This window comes from Dendrobates tinctorius, unplaced genomic scaffold (assembly GCF_039654945.1).
Source record: "Dendrobates tinctorius isolate UK_male_01 unplaced genomic scaffold, ASM3965494v1 ptg000054l, whole genome shotgun sequence".
In the NCBI taxonomy this organism is placed as follows: domain Eukaryota; kingdom Metazoa; phylum Chordata; class Amphibia; order Anura; family Dendrobatidae; genus Dendrobates; species Dendrobates tinctorius.
Genome location: NW_027361722.1, coordinates 1029652 through 1052813, shown reverse-complemented (window position 1 = coordinate 1052813; position 23162 = coordinate 1029652). Strand labels below are relative to the sequence as shown.

At 45.6% G+C, this 23162-nt stretch overlaps 1 protein-coding gene and 1 long non-coding RNA gene across 4 annotated transcripts in view; one reads left to right on the top strand and one right to left on the bottom strand.

The window, feature by feature from the left end:
• Window positions 1-18364, top strand: part of GPR156 (G protein-coupled receptor 156) — a 62522-nt gene extending 44158 nt beyond the window's left edge. For all 3 annotated transcript variants that reach the window (XM_073576976.1, XM_073576974.1, XM_073576975.1), the window contains 2 exons: window positions 11833-11994; window positions 16418-18364. In XM_073576976.1, coding sequence (XP_073433077.1) covers window positions 11833-11994; window positions 16418-17605 — 1350 coding nt within the window. In that variant the 3' untranslated portion in view covers window positions 17606-18364. The remainder of the gene's footprint in view (window positions 1-11832; window positions 11995-16417) is intronic.
• Window positions 18342-23162, bottom strand: part of LOC141091424 (uncharacterized) — a 29053-nt gene continuing 24232 nt past the window's right edge. Inside the window, exon 3 of the long non-coding RNA XR_012232512.1 lies at window positions 18342-18535. This is a non-coding gene — a long non-coding RNA (uncharacterized lncRNA). The remainder of the gene's footprint in view (window positions 18536-23162) is intronic.

Here is a 23162-nt window from a genome sequence, read left to right as displayed (position 1 = left end):
AGGGACAGAACCGGATCACAACCAAACAAGCAACAAGTTATCAGGCACATGTATACAAGAGGTCAACTAACTCAGCCGAGGGCAGGAGTATAACTGACACCGGACCTAGGTCCAGTGAACATTAAATAGCCGCCCTCTGCCAGAGAGAGGCAGAACAATTAACCCCCAGTCTGACCAGGACGGGCCAAAGCGAAACCCCGTCCTGGATTATGACAGTATTATAGTAGTTACAGTATATTCTTGTACATAGGAGCAGTATTATAGTAGTTATATTCTTGTACATAGGGGACAGTATTATAGTAGTTATATTCTTGTGCATAGGGGACAGTATTATAGTAGTTATATTCTTGTACATAGGGGGCAGTATTATAGTAGTTATATTCTTGTACATTGGGGCAGTATTATAGTAGTTATATTCTTGTACATAGGGGGAAGTATTATAGTAGTTATATTCTTGTACATAGGGGGCAGTATTATAGTAGTTATATTCTTGTACATAGGGGCAGTATTATAGTAGTTTGTTATGATGAGTCACCGAAGGAGGAAAAAAACAAAATACCAGCTAAGTCCAGAAAAACCAGAGAGGTTGGCAGCTATCGGATTGCAGACCCCTGAACCTATCCACAACAACTAGCAGTAGCCGTGGGGGGCTCCTACGGTGCCCTAGACCCCTCGATCACAGCCGGAGAACTATATAGCCTAAAGACAGAAAGGGGAAAAACTAAACTGCCCCAGAGCAGACCCCAAAGCAATAGGCAGCCCCCAACATATAATGACGGTGAAGCAAGATGAAAACACTAACACAGATAGAAAGATAGGTTGAGCAAATGATGGGGCCCAAGCTAACTACATAGGACAGGATAGGAAAGCTGCTTTCTGCCATCCGCAAAAACCCTATCAAAATGAGCCAACCGACTGATAGGAAAAACAGGCCCTGAAGTCGCTAGGCTTCAAAAGACTATATCAGCACTCAGGTATATTCTGAAGACAGAGCAAAATATCAACAGATCAGAGACAAAAATGGAATTCAGCTCACCCCCGGCCGGGGATGGCAAAACTCCCAAAAAACAAAGCAAAACAAAAACAAAACTGAAGAGTACAAAACAGAGCAGAAAAACTTAGCTTTGAGATGCAGGAATCAGACTGGTCTCCAAGAATCCAGCAGGAAAATCACCAGCCAGGAAGAAGGGCGTCGGCAGCCGTATATCCAGTCCTCAATTCCAGCCACCCAGTCATCATCTAGCTGCCCAGGTGTTTGGTAATCAGTCTCACTACCTTCCTTCACTAGAGGAGGGAGTTCATCAGACCTCAATGGTGAAGGGAAAAATGAACTCACAACAGTACCTCCCCCTTGAGGAGGGGTCACCGAACCCTCATCCATGCCACCAGGGCGATCCGGGTGAGCCCGATGAAAGGAACGCACCAATCTTTCGGCATGAATATCAGAGGCAGAGACCCAGGAATTATCCTCCTGACCATAACCCTTCCACTTAACCAAATACTGGAGTCTCCGTCTAGCCAGACGGGAATCCAGTATCTTCTCTACCTCAAATTCCATGTTACCTTCAACCAATATAGGGTCAGGAGGTGCCACCACAGGAACTACTGGTTCAACAAACCTCTTTAACAAGGACTTATGAAACACATTATGAATTTTAAATGTGACAGGAAGAGCCAACCGAAAAAAGACCGGATTAATAATTTCCAAAATCTTTTAAGGTCCAATAAATCTAGGCTTAAACTTAGGAGAAGCCACCTTCATAGCGATATTTTTTGATGACAACCAAACCATATCACCCACCTTAAACTGGGGACCAACGGTCCTACGCCGGTTGGAAAACCGCTGGGCCTTTTCCTGGGAGAGAGACAACTTATCCACTACTTGGTCCCAGATCTGGTGCATTCTCTCCACCACAGTGTCAACACCTGGGCAGGCAGAAGGCTCCACCTGCCCTGAAGAAAATCGAGGGTGAAAACCAAAGTTACAAAAAAAAGGAGACATCAAAGTGGCAGAACTAGCTCTATTATTTAAAGCAAATTCGGCCAAGGGCAAAAATGAAACCCAATCATCCTGATCGGCAGAAATAAAACATCTCAAATACGACTCCAAAGTCTGGTTTGTTCTCTCCGTCTGCCCATTGGTCTGAGGGTGAAACGCAGAGGAGAAGGACAACTGAATTCCCAGCTTGGAACAGAAAGTCCTCCAAAATCTAGACACAAACTGAACTCCTCTGTCAGATACAATGTTCTCAGGAATCCCGTGCAAGCGAACCACCTGTTGCAAAAACAAGGGCACCAACTCACAGGAAGATGGCAACTTAGGGAGTGGTACAAGATGGACCATCTTAGAGAATCTATCACAAATCACCCAAATAACAGTCATTCTCTGAGAGACAGGCATGTCAGAGATAAAATCCATTGAAATATGGGTCCATGGCCTCCTGGGCACTGGCAAAGGCATCAACAAGCCACTAGAGCAAGAACAAGGTTTAGACCGGGAGCAAGTCCCACAGGACTGCACAAAATTCCTGACATCACGAGACAAGGCGGGCCACCAAAAAGATCGACTCACCAGATCTCTAGTACCAAAAATACCTGGATGACCAGCCAATGCAGAGCAATGAACTTCAGACATCACTCTCTTCCTCCACTGGTCAGGAACATACAACTTTCCACTGGGACAACGCTCAGGTTTGTCCTCCTGAAACTCTTCCAGAGCACGTCTCAAATCGGGCGAGATGGCAGAAAGAACTACCCCCTCGCCTAAGATGGTAGCAGGCTTGGTCACCACAGGAGAATCAGCAAAGAAGCTCCTAGAGAGGGCGTCTGCCTTGACATTCTTAGTGCCCGGAAGAAAAGAGACCACAAAATCAAAACGTGTGAAAAACAAGGCCCACCTAGCCTGTCTAGGATTCAAGCGCTTGGCCGACTCCAGGTAAATCAAATTCTTGTGGTCATTAAGGACCATGACTTGGTGTTTGGCTCCCTCCAACCAATGTCTCCACTCCTCAAATGCCCATTTCATGGCCAACAGTTCCCGATTCCCCACATCATAGTTACGTTCGGATGGGGAGAACTTTCGGGAAAAGAAAGCACAAGGATTCATTTTAGATGTCAAAGGATCTTTTTAAAACAACACGGCTCCTGCACCAATCTCAGAAGCGTCCACCTCCACCAGAAACGGGAGTGAGACATCAGGTTGCCGCAAAACCGGAGCAGAAGTGAATCTTCGCTTCAGCTCCTGAAAGGAAGAAACAGCCTCCGGAGACCAATTCAGCACATCAGCACCCTTCCTAGTCAAATCCGTCAATGGCTTGGCAATACCAGAAAAATTAGCTATAAATTTCCGATAAAAATTAGCAAAACCCAAAAACTTCTGGAGGGCCTTCAAAGAAGTGGGCTGAACCCAATCATAAATGGCCTGTACCTTGGCTGGGTCCATTTCAATAGTTGACGGAGACAAAATAAATCCCAAAAATGAAATCCTCTGTACCCCAAAAAGGCATTTCGATCCCTTGACATACAGGGAATTCTCCCTCAAAATCCGGAACACAGTCCGAACATGTTCCACATGAGAATCCCAATTCTTGGAGAAGATCAAAATATCATCCAGATAGATAATCAAAAATTTATCCACAAAGTCTCGGAATATATCGTTCATGAAGCACTGGAAGACAGAAGGGGCATTAGTGAGCCCAAAAGGCATCACCAGGTACTCAAAATGTCCCTCCGGAGTATTAAACGCCGTCTTCCATTCATCCCCATGCTTAATGCGAATAAGATTATACGCCCCCCTGAGGTCAAGCTTGGTAAACCAGCAAGCACCTTTAACTCTGGAGAATAGATCAGAAATCAGGGGTAACGGATACTGATATTTAACAGTAATTTTGTTGAGGGCACGATAGTCAATACAAGGTCTTATTGATCCATCCTTTTTAGCCACGAAAAAAAACCCAGCACCTAAGGGTGAAGAGGATGGTCTAATATGACCCTTCTCCAATGCCTCCTTAATATAGGATCGCATAGCCTCGTGCTCGGGTACAGATAAATTGAAAAGCCGACCCTTGGGGAATTTACACCCCGGGTTCAGCTCAATTGCAGTCATAACTCCTATGAGGAGGCAAAGACGCAGACTCATTCTCACTAAATACATCATAAAAGTCAGCCAAATAGTCAGGAACATCATGTGACTGGGGAGAGGTGGAGAAAACAGGAGCATCACTAAGGGCACACCGACAACCCCAGCTCACCACACACCACAGACACAGATTTCCAATCCAGAACTGGATTATGGATTTGCAACCAGGGAAACCCCAGAACAATGGTATCATGCAAATTATGCAACACCAAAAATCTGCAATTTTCTTGATGGTCTGGGGCGACCCGCATTACCACCTGGGTCCAAAACTGAGGTTTATTCTTCGCCAAAGGAGTAGCATCAATACCCCTCAAAGGGATAGGCGTCCGCAGAGGTGTCATAGGAAATCCACAACGTTTAGCAAAATCCAAGTCCATTAGGTTCAGAGCTGCTCCTGAATCCACAAAAGCCTTGGCGGAAAATGTGGATAAGGAGCAGATCAGAGTAATTGCCAGTATAAACTTAGGTTGAACACCACCCACAGAAAGCGTGTGTGCAAAGCGTTTCTCTCGTTTAGGGCAGACAGAAATAATATGCGAGGCATCTCCACAAAAAAAAACATAGCTTATTACGCCTTCTGAACTCCTGACGTTGCGCCCTAGACAAAACTCTATCACATTGCATAGGTTCAGACATTTGTTCAACAGGTGGTAACATCTCTCGTGTAGTTTTGCGTTCACGTAAACGCCGATCCACCTGAATGGCTAATGACATAGAATCGTCAAGACCAGAGGGAACAGGAAATCCCACCATAGTATCTTTTACAGTTTCTGACAAACCCTTCCGAAAGAGGGCTGCCAAGGCACCATCATTCCAGGTAGTAAGGACCGCCCACTTTTGGAATTTTTGACAGTACAACTCTGCCGAATCCCGACCCTGGCTTAATGCCAACAGGGTCTTTTCAGCCTGATCCACAGCATTAGGTTCATCATACAACAACCCCAAGGCTTGAAAGAATGCGTTCACATTAGTGAGAATAGGATCATCTGGTTTCAAAGAAAACGCCCAATCCTGGGGATCGCCGCGCAGCAAAGAGATGACAATTTTAACCTGCTGCGCGGAGTTCCCCGACGAGTTAGGCTTCAAGGCAAAAAATAATTTACAATTATTCTTGAAATTCAAGAATTTAGACCGACCCCCCAAAAATACATCAGGAGAAGGAATCTTTGGTTCAGCAGCATGTGAATGAGCAAGATAGGCGGAAATTCCCCGCACTTCAGCAGCGAGCTGCTCCACACGATCAGACAATTGCTTCATCTCCATTGAGAGAAAAATTCCCCCTACGGCCTCAGATATACTGTAGAGGAAAAAATATGCACACAAAAAAAAAAAAAAAAAAAAATTCTGACACTTTTTTTTTTTTTTTACAATTCTCTCCTGCTATTGAGTACCCTAGGATCTGCGATATGGCTGGTGATTCTGTTATGATGAGTCACCGAAGGAGGAAAAAACAAAATACCAGCTAAGTCCAGAAAAACCAGAGAGGTTGGCAGCTATCGGATTGCAGACCCCTGAACCTATCCACAACAACTAGCAGTAGCCGTGGGGGGTTCCTACGGTGCCCTAGACCCCTCGATCACAGCCGGAGAACTATATAGCCTAAAGACAGAAAGGGGAAAAACTAAACTGCCCCAGAGCAGACCCCAAAGCAATAGGCAGCCCCCAACATATAATGACGGTGAAGCAAGATGAAAACACTAACACAGATAGAAAGATAGGTTGAGCAAATGATGGGGCCCAAGCTAACTACATAGGACAGGATAGGAAAGCTGCTGTCTGCCATCCGCAAAACCCTATCAAAATGAGCCAACCGACTGATAGGAAAAACAGGCCCTGAAGTCGCTAGGCTTCAAAAGACTATATCAGCACTCAGGTATATTCTGAAGACAGAGCAAAATATCAACAGATCAGAGACAAAAATGGAATACAGCCCACCCCCGGCCGGGGATGGCAGAACTCCCAAAAAAACAAGGCAAAACAAAAACAAAACTGAAGAGTACAAAGCAGAGCAGAAAAACTTAGCTTTGAGATGCAGGAATCAGACTGGTCTCCAAGAATCCAGCAGGAAAATCACCAGCCAGGAAGAAGGGCGTCGGTAGCCTTATATCCAGTCCTCAATTCCAGCCACCCAGTCATCATCTAGCTGCCCAGGTGTTTGGTAATCAGTCTCACTACCTTCCTTAACTAGAGGAGGGAGTTCATCAGACCTCAATGGTGAAGGGAAAAATGAACTCACAACAGTAGTTATATTCTTGTACATAGGGGGCAGTATTATAGTAGTTATATTCTTGTACATAGGAGCAGTATCATAGTAGTTATATTCTTGTACATAGGGGAAGTTTTATAGTAGTTATATTCTTGTACATAGGAGCAGTATTATAGTAGTTATATTCTTGTACATAGGAGCAGTATTATAGTAGTTATATTCTTGTACATAGGTTGCAGTATTATAGTAGTTATATTCTTGTACATAGGAGCAGTATTATAGTAGTTATATTCTTGTACATGGGGCAGTATTATAGTAGTTATATTCTTGTACATAGAAATAGTATTATAGTAGTTATATTCTTGTACATAGGGAGAAGTATTATAGTAGTTATATTCTTGTACATAGAAATAGTATTATAGTAGTTATATTCTTGTACATAGGGAGCAGTATTATAGTAGTTATATTCTTGTACATTGAAGTAGTATTATAGTAGTTATATTCTTGTACATAGGGGCAGTATTATAGTAGTTATATTCTTGTACATAGGAGCAGTATTATAGTAGTTATATTCTTGTACATAGGGGGCAGTATTATAGTAGTTATATTCTTGTACATAGGAGCAGTATTATAGTGGTTATATTCTTGTATATAGGGGCAGTATTATAGTAGTTATATTCTTGTACATAGGAGCAGTATTATAGTAGTTATATTCTTGTACATAGGGGCAGTATTATAGTATTTATATTCTTGTACATAGGGGGCAGTATTATAGTAGTTATATTCTTGTACATAGGAGCAGTATTATAGTAGTTATATTCTTGTACATAGGGGGCAGTATTATAGTAGTTATATTCTTGTACATAGGAGCAGTATTATAGTGGTTATATTCTTGTATATAGGGGCAGTATTATAGTAGTTACATTCTTGTACATGGGGCAGTTTTATAGTAGTTATATTCTTGTACATAGGAGCAGTATTATAGTAGTTATATTCTTGTACATAGGGGCAGTATTATAGTAGTTATATTCTTGTACATAGAAATAGTATTATAGTAGTTATATTCTTATACATAGGGAGAAGTATTATAGTAGTTATATTCTTGTACATAGAAATAGTATTATAGTAGTTATATTCTTATACATAGGGAGAAGTATTATAGTAGTTATATTCTTGTACATAGGGGGCAGTATTATAGTAGTTATATTCTTGTACATAGGAGCAGTATTATAGTGGTTATATTCTTGTATATAGGGGCAGTATTATAGTAGTTATATTCTTGTACATAGGGGCAGTTTTATAGTAGTTATATTCTTGTACATAGGAGCAGTATTATAGTAGTTATATTCTTGTACATAGGGGCAGTATTATTGTAGTTATATTCTTGTACATAGAAATAGTATTATAGTAGTTATATTCTTGTACATAGGAGCAGTATTATAGTGGTTATATTCTTGTATATAGGGGCAGTATTATAGTAGTTATATTCTTGTACATAGGAGCAGTATTATAGTAGTTATATTCTTGTACATAGAAATAGTATTATAGTAGTTATATTCTTGTACATAGGAGCAGTATTATAGTAGTTATATTCTTGTACATAGGGGCAGTATTATAGTAGTTATATTCTTGTGCATAGGAGCAGTATTATAGTAGTTATATTCTTGTACATAGAAATAGTATTATAGTAGTTGTATTCTTGTACATAGGGAGAAGTATTATAGTAGTTATATTCTTGTACATAGAAATAGTATTATAGTAGTTATATTCTTATACATAGGGAGAAGTATTATAGTAGTTATATTCTTGTACATAGAAATAGTATTATAGTAGTTATATTCTTGTACATAGGAGCAGTATTATAGTTGTTATATTCTTGTACATAGGAGCAGTATTATAGTAGTTATATTCTTGTACATAGGGGCAGTATTATAGTAGTTATATTCTTGTACATAGGAGCAGTATTATAGTAGTTATATTCTTGTACATAGGAGCAGTATTATAGTAGTTATATTCTTGTACATAGGAGCAGTATTATAGTTGTTATATTCTTGTACATAGGAGCAGTATTATAGTAGTTATATTCTTGTACATAGGGGCAGTATTATAGTAGTTATATTCTTGTACATAGGAGCAGTATTATAGTAGTTATATTCTTGTACATAGGGGCAGTATTATAGTAGTTATATTCTTGTGCATAGGAGCAGTATTATAGTAGTTATATTCTTGTACATAGAAATAGTATTATAGTAGTTGTATTCTTGTACATAGGGAGAAGTATTATAGCAGTTATATTCTTGTACATAGAAATAGTATTATAGTTATATTCTTGTATATAGGGGGCAGTATTATAGTAGTTATATTCTTGTACATAGGAGCAGTATTATAGTAGTTATATTCTTGTACATAGGAGCAGTATTATAGTAGTTATATTCTTGTACATAGGGGCAGTTTTATAGTAGTTATATTCTTGTACATAGGAGCAGTATTATAGTAGTTATATTCTTGTACATAGGAGGCAGTATTGTAGAAGTTATATTCTTGTACATAGGGAGCAGTATTATAGTAGTAATATTCTTGTACATAGGAGGCAGTATTATAGTAGCTATATTCTTGTACATAGGGAGAAGTATTTATCAGGATCCTGATAGCGCCGGCGTACAGCCTCCGCTGAGCAGGGACTCACCCGCACTGTAGGGACCCCTGGGGACAAAAACAGCCAGAAAGTACAGATGCACAGGACCTGAACGCTGAAGTTTAGCAATCTAGCACAGGACCTACGGTCATGTGACTGAAAGGGGGCGGGGCTTAGCGTCCTGCTTTCAGAGAAGGTAGAAAACTCAGAGTCGGGCAAAATGGAGGTCATACACAGTACGGGAAAATGAGGTACAGGAGGGGTAAACAGACGGGAGGTCAGACAAAGCCAAAGGTCATACACAAGAGACAAAGCCAAAGGTCATACACAAGAGAGCGGTGCGGTACCAAAGGGACGAGCAGAGAGCAGTCGAGTCACAAGCAGAGAGTCATACATGAGAGAGCAGTGCGGTACAAGAGGGGCAGGCAGAACTCGTAACAGGGACAGAACCGGATCACAACCAAACAAGCAACAAGTTATCAGGCACATGTATACAAGAGGTCAACTAACTCAGCCGAGGGCAGGAGTATAACTGACACCGGACCTAGGTCCAGTGAACATTATATAGCCGCCCTCTGCCAGAGAGAGGCAGAACAATTAACCCCCAGTCTGACCAGGACGGGCCAAAGCGAAACCCCGTCCTGGATTATGACAGTATTATAGTAGTTACAGTATATTCTTGTACATAGAAATAGTATTATAGTAGTTATATTCTTGTACATAGGGGGCAGTATTATAGTAGTTATATTCTTGTACATAGGGGGCAGTATTATAGTAGTTATATTCTTGTACATAGGGGGCAGTATTATAGTAGTTATATTCTTGTACATAGGAGCAGTATTATAGTAGTTATATTCTTGTATATAGGGACAGTATTATAGTAGTTATATTCTTGTACATAGGGGCAGTATTATAGTAGTTATATTCTTGTACATAGGGGGAAGTATTATAGTAGTTATATTCTTGTATATAGGAGCAGTATTATAGTAGTTATATTCTTGTACATAGGAGCAGTATTATAGTAGTTATATTCTTGTACATAGGAGCAGTATTATAGTAGTTATATTCTTGTACATAGGGGCAGTATTATAGTAGTTATATTCTTGTATATAGGGACAGTATTATAGTAGTTATATTCTTGTACATAGGGGCAGTATTATAGTAGTTATATTCTTGTACATAGGGGGAAGTATTATAGTAGTTATATTCTTGTATATAGGAGCAGTATTATAGTAGTTATATTCTTGTACATAGGGGCAGTATTATAGTAGTTATATTCTTGTATATAGGAGCAGTATTATAGTAGTTATATTCTTGTACATAGGGGCAGTATTATAGTAGTTATATTCTTGTACACAGAGGCAGTATTATAGTAATTATATTCTTGTCCTTAGGGGGCAGTATTAAGTACATGCACAACCTGGAATTATAAGGACATGCCATACTATGAGTTTCTGGTCCCCCATTATTATTTACGTGCAGTTTCTTGAGTGAGCTGCCTAGCAGGAGAAGCAGATATCAGATAGCCATATGTCCAGTAGGGGGCAGCAGAACACCTTACGGGATGACATATAATGCACTGGGCGGCTGCGCTGACATCAGCATACAGTATATAGGATGGAGCGTGCATACTTCTTGCATCCTTCCAGCATCATCCACGCCTCATTATGGTAGTTCTGAATCGGGGCGTATGACACAGAGGCGGAGGGTTTCTGCAGTAATTGGAGTAGATCATTCCTTCAAGCAGTGATTGTATACAGGTATTGTCATTATTATTATGCATGTATATAGCGCCATTTATTCCATGGCGCTTTACATGTGAAAAGGGGAAATATAGACAAGTATTATAAACATGTGTAAGACAAGGGACACACAAGTATATAAGGAGAGGGGACCCTGCCCGCAAGGGCTCATAGTCTACAGTCTTGGCTCAGGGGTGAGAGCAGGGGCTGCAGAGAACTCCTCATGCACCATCCTACCTGCATGGAGACCCGTGAGACTCACAATAAAGCCCTCAAAGTCCGAAAACTCCTATTTAATCAAGACTCCCCCCAACCTGATGATCCTAAGCAGAAGTCTCTCACCCAAATCCAAGTCCTCAGAATGAGGGCTCCTTGATCCCCTACCCTGGGGGGCAGCCGTCCCCTTTTTACCATGTGTACTTGGATGGGGATACATTGAGCCCCATTCTTGTAATAGGCGAGGTACAGAAGTGACATCTTAATGGCGTGTACCCAGTGTACTACAGAAGCAGAGCGTGTTAAAGGAGCACTGAGAGGAGACTTAATAGCTGTCTACAAATATCTAAAGGGCTGTCACATTGTAGAAGGATCAACTTTATTCTCATTTGCACAAGGAAAGACTAGAAGCAATGGGATGAAACTGAATGGGAGGAGACACAGATTAGATATTAGAAAAAACTTTTTGACAGTTAGAGTGATCAATGAATGGAACAAGCTGCCACGAGAAGTGGTGAGTTCTCCTTCAATGGAAGTCTTCAAACAGAGGCTGGACAGACATCTGACTGGGATGATTTAACGAATCCTGCTTTGAGCAGGGGGTTGGACCAAATGGCCCAGGAGGTCCCTTCCAACTCTGCGATTCTATGATTCACTCCAAGAAAACGTACACGGGGCAGAGTTTTCCCTTTTGTGGTCATGTGCTGCCTTTTTTAGGACTTGCATTGGGCATTATTGGGTTTGCTTAAAGTATCTTTAGTCTTTTGGGTGCAACCAGTGATTGCGGCTACAAGTCAGCGAATGTTTGTGGTCTCCTCTGTGATGGCTCCTCTCCCCCTATACCGAGGGTCTCAATGAATTTGTGATAACAGGTGGCTCTGTTTTGTCTCCGCAGCTTTTGCAATGGAAGCAGTTTGAAGAAGACCCGAGTCAGAGCACTGTGCAGATGGCCAAGTACTTCACCAGTCCCTGCAAGAGTATGAGGTCTATGTACAGCGAAGAGCAAATCTACCTGCTGCTGGGAGAAAACACCTCCATGAGACGGCTGCTGACCGAGGCGAGTCTGACCGACGTGCCTAGTTCTTGATTGGACCTCAGCACCCTCAGTCCGGCCTCTGCACCATTAGTCCAGCCTCTGCACCCTCAGCCTGGCCTCTGCACCCTCAGTCCGGCCTCTGCACCCTCAGTCCGGCCTCTGCACCCTCAGCCCGGCCTCTGCACCCTCAGCCCGGCCTCTGCACCCTCAGCCCGGCCTCTGCACCCTCAGCCCGGCCTCTGCACCCTCAGCCCCGGCACTCCCAGATTGGCCTCAGTCTGCCCTCTGCCTCCTCAACCTGGCCTCTGCCTCCTCAGCCTGGATGTAACGGATCCACGGACACCAGTGGTGTAACTAGAGTCGGATGGGCCCTGGTGCAAGATGGGACCGGGGATTCCCCCCACCCTGGTATATATATCTCCCATACTGGTATACAGCGGCATGTAAAAGTTTGGGTACCTCTGGTTAGAATTACTGTTATTGTGAACAGTTAAGCAAGTTGAAGATGAAATTATCTAAAAGGCCTAAAGGTAAAGATTTTTATTGTTATAACTTATTATAGCGCCATTTATTCCATGGCGCTTTACATGTGAGGAGGGGTATACACAATACATACAAGTACAGTAATCTTACACACCACAAGTCACGACTGGTCCAGGAGGAGAGAGGACCCTGCCCGCGAGGGCTCACAATCTACCAGGGATGGGTGAGGATACTGTAGGTGAGGGTAGAGCAGGTCGTGCAGCGGTTTGGTGAATCGGTGGTTACTGCAGGTTGTAGGCTTGTCGGAAGAGGTCGGTCTTCAGGTTCCTTTAGAAGGTTTCCATGGTAGGTGAGAGTCTGATATGTTGTGGTAGAGAGTTCCAGAGTACGGGGGAAGCGCGGAAGAAATCTTGTATGCGATTGTGGGAAGAGGCGATAAGAGGGGAGTAGAGGAGGAGATCTTGTGAGGATCGGAAGTTGCGTGCAGGTAAGTACCGGGAGACGAGGTCACAGATGTATGGAGGACTCAGGTTGTGGATGGCTTTGTATGTCATGGTTAGGGTTTTGAACTGGAGTCTCTGGATAATGGGGAGACAGTGAATGGATTGACAGACAGGAGAGGCCATAGCTGCAGGACAGGTGGATTAGTCGGGCAGCAGAGTTTAGAATAGATTGGAGGGGCGCAAGAGTGTTAGAGGGGAGGCCACAAAGCGGGAGGTTGCAGTGGTCAAGGCACGAGATGATGAGGGCATGGACTAGGGTTTTTGCAGATTCTTGGTTGAGTAATGTATGGATCTGCGAAATGCTTTTGAGTTGAAGTCGGCAGGAAAATGGAAAGGGCTTGGATAAGTGGCTTGAAGGAGATCAGAGTCAAGGAGTACCCTGAGGCAGCGAGCTTGTGGGACTGTGGAGAGGGAGCAGCCATTTACTTTAATAGACAGGTCTGTTGGGGTAGTCGAGTGAGATGGGGGATAGATGATGAATTCTGTTTTGTCCATGTTTAGGTTTAGAAATCTAGCGAAGAAGAAGGATGAAATAGTGGACAGACGTTGAGGGACTCTGGTTAGTAGGGAGGTGATATCTGGTCCAGAGATGTAGATCTGTGTCATCAGCATAGAGGTGATACTGAAAGCCATGAGATTCTATGAGCTGTCCGAGGCCGAAGGTGTAAATGGAGAAGAGCAGGGGCCCTAGGACTGAACCTTGTGGGACTCCGACAGTCAGGGGGCGAGGTGAGGAGGTGGTGTGTGAGGGGGGAGACGCTGAATGTCTGGTCTGTTAGGTATGACACATTTCTTTTGTATTTTGGGCAAATATACTGTATATATATATTTTTATCTTTTACATTTTAAAAACTACAAAGAGGAAAATGGGCCAATGCAAATGTTTGGGCACCCTGCATGGATAGTACCTAGTAGCAGCCCCTTTTGCAAGTATCACAGCTTTTGTATCCAGACAACAGTTTTTCAGTTCTTGCTTGAGGGATTTTCCTCCATTCTTCCTTGGAGAATTCCTCCAGTTCTGTGAGATTCCTGGGGCGTCTTGCATCCTCTGCTATTTTGAGGTCTCGCCACAGATTGTCAATGATCTTCAGATCAGAGGACTGTGAGGGTCATTGTAAAAAACCTTCATCTTGCGCCTTCTGTGGTCGTCTATTGTGGACTGTGACGTGTGTTTAGGATCATTCTCCATGTGTAGCAGCCATCCTTCCTCTTCCTCTTCTCACCTTCAGCTTTTTTACAGATGGTGTTATGTTTGCATCAAGAATTTGTTGAAATTTCATTGAATCCATTCTTCCCTCTATCTGTGAAATGTTCCCCGTGCCATTGGCTGCAACAGAACCCCAAAGCAGGATTGACCCACCCCCATGCTTAATGGTTGATGAGATTCTCTTTTCATGAAATTCTGTTCCCTTATTCTCTGTATATACCTTTGATCATTGTGGCCAGAGAGTTATATTTTAATTCTATTTTAACCTCATCGGTCCACAGGACTTGTTCCCAAAATGCCCCAGGCTTGATGTTCTTTTTCATACTTTTGATGTTGAATTTTATGGTGAGGATGCAGGAGAGGTTTCTTCTGATGACTCTTCCATGAAGGCCATATTTGTTCAGGAATTTTAGAGCAGTAGAACAGTGTACTACAACTTCAGAGTCTGCTAAATCTTTCTGAAGGTCTTTTGCAGTCAAGCGGGGGTTTTGACTTGCCTCTCTAGTAATCCTATGAGCAGCTCTCACTAAAATTTAGCTTGGTCTTCCAGACCTTTTCTTGATCTCCACTATTCCTGGTAATGGCCATTTTGAACTGAGGAAAGGGCAACTTGAAAATGCTTTTCTATCTTCTTGTAGCATTCTCCTGCTTTGTGGGCCTCCACCATTTTCATTCTCAGAATGCTAGGCAGCTGCTTAGAAGAACCCATGGCTGCTGGTGTTTTGCACAAGGTTAGAGGTTTTTATAAAGCTATTAAATTTGCATCATCTGGCATTTCCTAACGATGACAGTGAACAAGTCATAACCCTAACAGGCTAATTAAGGTCTATGTTATCTGAGCACACAAATCTCCAAGGGTACACAAAGTTTTGTATTAGTCCATTTTCCTTTTTGTAGTTTTTAAAATATAAAAAAAATTACCGTACTATATATTTTTTTGGCTAAAATAAAAAGGCAATGTGTCATCTGTAACTTTAGGCCTTTTTGATCATTTCACCTTCAACTTGCTTAATTGTTCAAAATAACAGTAATTTTGACCAGGGGTGCATTCAGTTTTAAATGCCACTGTACACGTCCCCCATTCTGTCGCTGTTGTTTAATGCATAGAAAAAACCCAAACTATTTTATTCACCTTCCCACCGCTCCCCCACTGCGCAGCACCCTCTTCTGAAGCTGGTAGCTGACTTCATTGTGCAAGATACCGGAGCGTATGATGTCACTGCCATGCCTCTGAGATCTCGTGAATGCCGAAGTCAGCTGCTGGCCTCTGATTGGCCGGCGGCATGTATTGCTGCACACAGACCCGATGGGTCTCTGCGATGCAATGCACTTCAACTGGATGTGCGTACAAGGACTCAAATTCAGTTGAAGTACCTGCTGGTGTAGGCAGACCCCCACCCACACAGCCCCGTCGTGGTCGAGACCACTGTGACTGCATTCATTACGCCCCTGATGGAATTATTTTGGGGTACTAAAGTCAGAAGTGAAGGTTGTAAAGTGACATGATATAAAGTATTAGTGCAGGGGCGGATATAGACAGAAGAGGCCCCTTGTGTAGGAACAATATATCATATCACAATCTTATCACAATGCATCCTGCCCCCTTCTTGGAGGCGGTAGTGGCCCCCTTGCCGCTCGGGCCCCCGTGGGTGCACCAATGCTTTGTCTGCCCCTGCATTAGTGGAAGAGGAATGCTGCAGAATATCAGGACAGGAGAGAGCTGTCCTACAGCTGTGTGGAGGATTTTCTTGATGGGATACATTGTAACAAACGCTCAGCTGTGAGAACATCTAGGCCAGGAAAAGGTTTTTCGCCTCTGAATATAAACAGGAATGTTCCTATTCATTGACAGACCGCAGATATTTTTAAACAAGTATTGGCTGTAGATACATCGTATATCAGAAAGTGTTTCATTACCTGGTAATTAGAGGGGTTAATGGCTACGGTTGATCCTCCACATCATATCTGTGGGGTCGGCCACCTCCACCAGGACGCAAGCAGTGATCGGTCCCAGACCAGCACAGCGCCTCTCACTGTAGTGCTCATTCTGGGGTACTGCAGCTCCTATTGAGGTGAATGTGTCCAGAGCTGGACTGCTCGAGGTCGCTGCTGCTTGCTGAGAGGGCTGGGGGCTGCACCCCCACCATTAAGAAATGGATGACGTATGCCATGCCTATGCAATCAATATCTTAAGCCTAGTAAACACTTTACACTGACCTCTGTCTTTCTCTGTGTTTGTTTCACATGACAGAAAAATGCAGTGATAGAAAATCTCCAGGAGCAGGTGACCAACGCCAAGGAGAAGCTGGTGGAGCTCCTGAAGTCAGAATCCAGCATGGAGATTACACAGGTCTCTGCCATCTCCACGCTGACCCTCAATCAGTACAAGGCCACTACAGAGACCACTGCTAATCCAGAAGGCAAGGGACCCTCGACCGGCAGCCAAGACCATGATGTAACCCACAGCATGGTCATCCAGGCTGATGTGAAGTGCAAGGATGAAGACCTGAAGCCCCCTCCTGAGGAGAGAGATGGTTTTCATGACGTTGTCCCATCTGCAGGACAAAGCCCAGACAACGACCTGGTGGCAGTCTCCAGAAATGTCAGTTTTGTGGACAACATTACCAAGTCTCATAGGGAGTACATAGAGAGATCAGTGGACGGCCCGACCCATGCCTGGGAGCAACTGTCCAGAAGGGTGAACTACGTCAGCAGTGAGAAGCTTCAGGAGATCCTCAGGGAGCTCAGCGTGGAGACCATGTCAGGGTGTAATCAGGGGTCTCCTCAAAGGCAGAGATGTGCCAGTCACAGCGTCCAACGAGAACCCATACCACATCCCCCCGAAGGGTTCAGAAATGTCTGCATCAGCTTATCCCCATACATAACACGGAGAAGAAGAGGGCATAGATATGGCCGCAGGAACGTCTCCACAACCTCGCAGTACTCTACACCCATATTTTCTCCAACCAACTGTCTCATTGGTATTAGCGACAGGTATAATAGGACAAACCCTGGTGATGACCCGAGTGATCGAAGACTGGATGAAGCAAACCTCGAACGTTCCCATCATCCTTCAGATCCAATGAAGACCGTGGAGTCATGTGGCCAAGAAAATGATGACCTATGGATAACCAAATTATCAGAGCCATCAGAGACGTCAAATGGCTCCAGCCATGCTAACCACTGGAACCATATAGTCACAGAGACCTTCAGACCCCAGACCCTCTGCTCAGAGACGGACTCCAGTAGCTCCGAGGAGACTCTGTGCTACTGCCACAGACAGTACTGTGACATGTGTTCACCCCATACGTGTGACTCGAGCGACAGCTGTAACACTGACACAGAGACAACAGACCAGCTGTACGGGTGGCCGGATCAGCTCCGCACCACGCGGATGGTCATAAACTTTAAAGAGGACCTTACACCAACTTTTGTTTGATGGTGAAACCAGTTGTGATTCCCCTCTCCCTTTCTGACCAAAGACTGACAGCCCAACCAGTGTCAAGAAGGACAGCAATGTGTCCTGGGTGGTCATTTATGACTTTGTGAATTGTGACCTGAGTAGGAGCCATGCATGTAAATCATTAGGTGGCTTAGTGTGATGGATTTGGTTTGTCCCTGAGCCAGGAGCAGAAGAATAATGAACAAGAATAATAAAAACTTGCATCTGCAGGGCTTTCAGTCCAAAGAGCACATTTTCCCCTAAAAAAGTAATGTAATTTGTCTATGGAAAAAAACGATCCTCAGCTTTGTGATCAGCTCTTTCTCCCCCTCACCCAGCAAGAAGTCTCAGCACGATCTCAGAGGGCAGCATTAACCCTCAGGGGCCATTCAGATGTCTGTGAATCACGTATGTGTGTAGAACACGTACCCATTAAACTCTACGGTACTATTCAAATGTTCAGGCTATATGTAAGCAGTGCATATGCAAAAAAAAAAAAGTCCAAATTTAAAAAGAAACAGGCGAGTGCCATGCTTCTTTGAGATGGAAGCTATTATTTCCAAGACATCATGTCGCACCATCAGTATCTGTTAACATTGTCCCTTAATATTGTGCCGTGTCTTACAGATGGCACCGCACTGCTGAACTTCTGTCCACGCACGTCTGTTTTTCATCCGAATCACAGATAAAAAGTATCCGTATACTGTAAGCCCATAGGTTTGTGAACAATCACTGACAGCGCACAATGACATCCATGTGCCATCTGTCTGGCTAGGTGCGCTTGTCCATGTGCTGCCTGTCTATGCAATCTGTCTGTCCGTGTGCCGTCTGTGTGCCATCCGTCCTTCCGTGTGCCGTCTGTCTGTCCGGGTGCCGTCTGTCAGTGTGCCGTCTATCTGTCCATCCATGTGCCGTCCATAATTAACACTGTAGCAGGAAAAAGAATTGTGTCAATTTACTATTTTTTATTGTACAAAAAAAAAAAAACACCAATGAAACTGACAACTGATCAAACGAAGATCCAAAACACTGATGTGACGTGTGAGTCGGGCCTTTGGATTTTTTGTAGCACACAGTGAACTCTTGAAAATTGTGGCCTTTAGCAGAAAAAAGCGTCCTCAGCTCTGACAGCGTGATCACAAGGAGGGAAGTTGTGGTTTTGGACTGACGGGTGGACAGGCTTCAAATAATAAAACAATCCAAAGACAAGCGTCCGGTAGAGCATCGCACGCTCGGGAGTCAGCACTAATCACTGAGGATAGCGGTGAAATCCGGTGTCGGGAAAGGGCGGCTGATCTGAACAATATCCGTCTCACCTGCAGGAAAACTGATTTGACGTATAAAATCGGTCTGGCTGTATCAATGCTCGTAGTGTGTAATCAGCAGATATCAGCGATGTCATCCACCTCTCACAAATCATATACATGCTGTTGTCAACAGTAATACAACTCCATTTCCAAAAAAAGTCGGGCCGCTGTGTAACATGCAAAGAGGATGAAAAGTAACAATCTGGAAATCTCTCACATTTTATCCCAAAGAACAAATCAGAAGTTCAAAGTTGGACATTTTTCCATTTCATCTGAATTAACTCATGTAGGAAACAATTATTTCCAATCCGTGTTCGCCATTGTTCCAGGGCCATGCCCCTCATTCATTGTGCCTTGGGCTGTGTCCCCCCATTATGCCCTGGGACTAGTCCCACATTGTGCCTGGGGCATGCCCGCCAATGTGAAACATCCCCTCTTCTGACAACAGTCTGTAAAACACTGGGAGATGAGGAGAAAATTGCTGGAGTTTTGGGAGAGGAACTGTGAAGGGTGAAGGATGGCACCAGAGAGATCAAAAAAAAGAATCCCACCACTGCCACCATATGTGAAGAATTTGTCCATCGTCACAACACCTGACGTCACTATTATGTCCAAGGAATCACGTGATACACTTTCCTCACATGCACCAACTTGACATTCTGCACCCCCTGGGGACAAAGGTCAGCTTGGCAGTTTTATAGAGACACCGCCTGTCCACACAGGCCATGGGAGGCAAGTGGAGTGAGAGGATGTGGCCCACGCCGTGGCTGACATGGTACCACACAAGCTCACAGCTCTGACAGGCCCCTTTAACTAGCACCAGTGAAACAGCGCCTGGTAAACCCAATAGGACTGCAGCCAGTTGCCCTTTGGATAAAATCCCGGACCATTAACGGGATTACATTGGGTCAGAAACTAGCACTGGTAGCATGGAAAGTTCAGCCGAGAACACGGACAAATGGATGCATGAATCGAGATGAAAGAGCAGCCCAAAATTAATTTATATATTTATTCGCCTTAAGGACACACTAGACAAAACACTATATACACAATGGTAATAGATATACAATGGTCAGACATGCAAATACAAACAGTGGTAGAACAAAGTATACAGAATATAAGAGTCAGTTACCAGTCAGATGAAAGGTCTGGCTTTTGGATGAGGGGCTGCCACATGGGAGGCTGGTGGTCCCTTTTGATAAGTGGGCATGATCTTCCAGGAAAAAAAAGCAATAAGTCATGCTTCACACGAGCATATAACCCCTTGGGGTAACTCCCCTCCTGCCCCCCTGGGCTGGACCTAAATAAACTCCTCTTGCATCTACCAGCTAAAAACTCCAAAACTTAAGATTCCTCCCCACGGCAGCTGTCTGCCACTCCGTGGCAACCTCACAGGACAACTGGTAAGTCATTATTACAGCTCCCCCTCCCAACTACCCTGAGGGGAGAGAGACACAGTTCATCACCCACCCCTATATCCCCATCAGTAGGCACGTTAATCACCTTGACATCAACAGGGGTGGATATTACTTTGCTGTCTGTAAGATCAGACCTTGGGGGTTCAGCAGCCACATACTGGGACCAGGGGTGGATTAAGGGTAGCCAGGGCCCGGGGCAGTTCAGACTCTGTGGGCCCCCCTCGTCACGTGACGGGGATCATGAATCGTAGAGCCACACGCTACATAGAGAATAATGGGGCCTCCAGCACCGACCTCCACCCGCAGAGCCGCACTCCACAGAGAATAATGGAGCCTCCAGCACCGACCTCCACCTGCAGAGCCGCACTCCACATAGAGAATAATGGAGCCTCCAGCACCGACCTCCACCTGCAGAGCCGCACTCCACATAGAGAATAATGGAGTCTCCAGCACCGACCTCCACCTGCAGAGCCCCACTCCACATAGAGAATAATGGAGTCTCCAGCACCGACCTCCACCCGCAGAGCCGAACACCACATAGAGAATAATGGAGCCTCCAGCACCGACCTCCACCCGCAGAGCCGCACTCCTCATAGAGAATAATGGGGCCTCCAGCACCGACCTCCACCCGCAGAGCCGCACTCCACATAGAGAATAATGGAGCCTCCAGCACCGACCTCCACCTGCAGAGCCGCACTCCACATAGAGAATAATGGAGTCTCCAGCACCGACCTCCACCTGCAGAGCCCCACTCCACATAGAGAATAATGGAGTCTCCAGCACCGACCTCCACCCGCAGAGCCGAACACCACATAGAGAATAATGGAGCCTCCAGCACCGACCTCCACCCGCAGAGCCGCACTCCTCATAGAGAATAATGGGGCCTCCAGCACCGACCTCCACCCGCAGAGCCGCACTCCACAGAGAATAATGGAGCCTCCAGCACCAACCTCCACCCGCACTCCACATAGAGAATAATGGGGCCTCCAGCACTGACCTCCACCCGCAGAGCCGCACTCCACATAGAGAATAATGGAGCCTCCAGCACCGACCTCCACCCGCAGAGCCGCACTCCACATAGAGAATAATGGAGCCTCCAGCACCGACCTCCACCCGCAGAGCCGCACTCCACATAGAGAATAATGGAGCCTCCAGCACCGACCTCCACCCGCAGAGCCGCATTCCACATAGAGAATAATGGAGCCTCCAGCACCGACCTCCACCCGCAGAGCCGCACTCCACATAGAGAATAATGGAGCCTCCAGCACCGACCTCCACCCGCAGAGCCGCACTCCACATAGAGAATAATGGAGCCTCCAGCACCGACCTCCACCCGCAGAGCCGCACTCCACAGAGAATAATGGAGCCTCCAGCACCAACCTCCACCCGCACTCCACATAGAGAATAATGGAGTCTCCAGCACCGACCTCCACCCGCAGAGCCGCACTCCACATAGAGAATAATGGAGCCTCCAGCACCGACCTCCACCCGCAGAGCCGCACTCCACAGAGAATGGAGCCTCCAGCACCAACCTCCACCCACACTCCACATAGAGAATAATGGGTCCTCCAGCACTGACCTCCACCCGCAGAGCCGCACTCCACAGAGAATAATGGAGCCTCCAGCACCGACCTCCACCCGCAGAGCCGCACTCCACAGAGAATAATGGAGCCTCCAGCACCAACCTCCACCCGCACTCCACATAGAGAATAATGGGGCCTCCAGCACTGACCTCCACCCGCAGAGCCACACTCCACATAGAGAATAATGGAGCCTCCAGCACCGACCTCCACCCGCAGAGCCGCACTCCACATAGAGAATAATGGAGCCTCCAGCACCGACCTCCACCCGCAGAGCCGCACTCCACATAGAGAATAATGGAGCCTCCAGCACCGACCTCCACCCGCAGAGCCGCACTCCACATAGAGAATAATGGAGCCTCCAGCACCGACCTCCACCAGCAGAGCCGCACTCCACATAGAGAATAATGGAGCCTCCAGCACCGACCTCCACCCGCAGAGCCGCACTCCACATAGAGAATAATGGAGCCTCCAGCACTGACCTCCACCCGCAGAGCCACACTCCACATAGAGAATAATGGAGCCTCCAGCACCGACCTCCACCCGCAGAGCCGCACTCCACATAGAGAATAATGGAGCCTCCAGCACCGACCTCCACCCGCAGAGCCGCACTCCACATAGAGAATAATGGAGCCTCCAGCACCGACCTCCACCCGCAGAGCCGCACTCCACATAGAGAATAATGGAGCCTCCAGCACCGACCTCCACCCGCAGAGCCGCACTCCACATAGAGAATAATGGGGCCTCCAGCACCGACCTCCACCCGCAGAGCCGCACTCCACATACATGGCTGCTCTCAGTGCTCTGTGCACAGGACCTGTGATGAGGTCACAGGAGGGGAGGAGACAGGGGTCACATGATCGGGGGCCCTGACACCTTCCCTCCTGTGATCTCATCACAAGCCTTTGCACGCTACCAGCAGCACCAGCGTTCACGCTACTTGTAGATGCTGCTGGTAGCAGAGCACATAATGCCGCCCCCACGGTCACTCACTTTTAGGTGGGGAGAAGATGGAGTGCCATTGCAGCAGCCAGCAGGAATGTGGTGGGGGCCCCCTTAGAAGCTCTTGTGGTGGGGGCCCCGGGGCTGAAGCCCCGCCTGCCCTGCCTATAATCCGGCCCTGCGCGGTGGCGGATTATAATGGGGCAATTTACTGGCCTGGGCTGTGGGCCCCTTAACCCCACTGGGCCCGGGGCAACTGCCCAAATTGACCTCATTATAATCCGCCACTGACTGGGACACTAGCCGT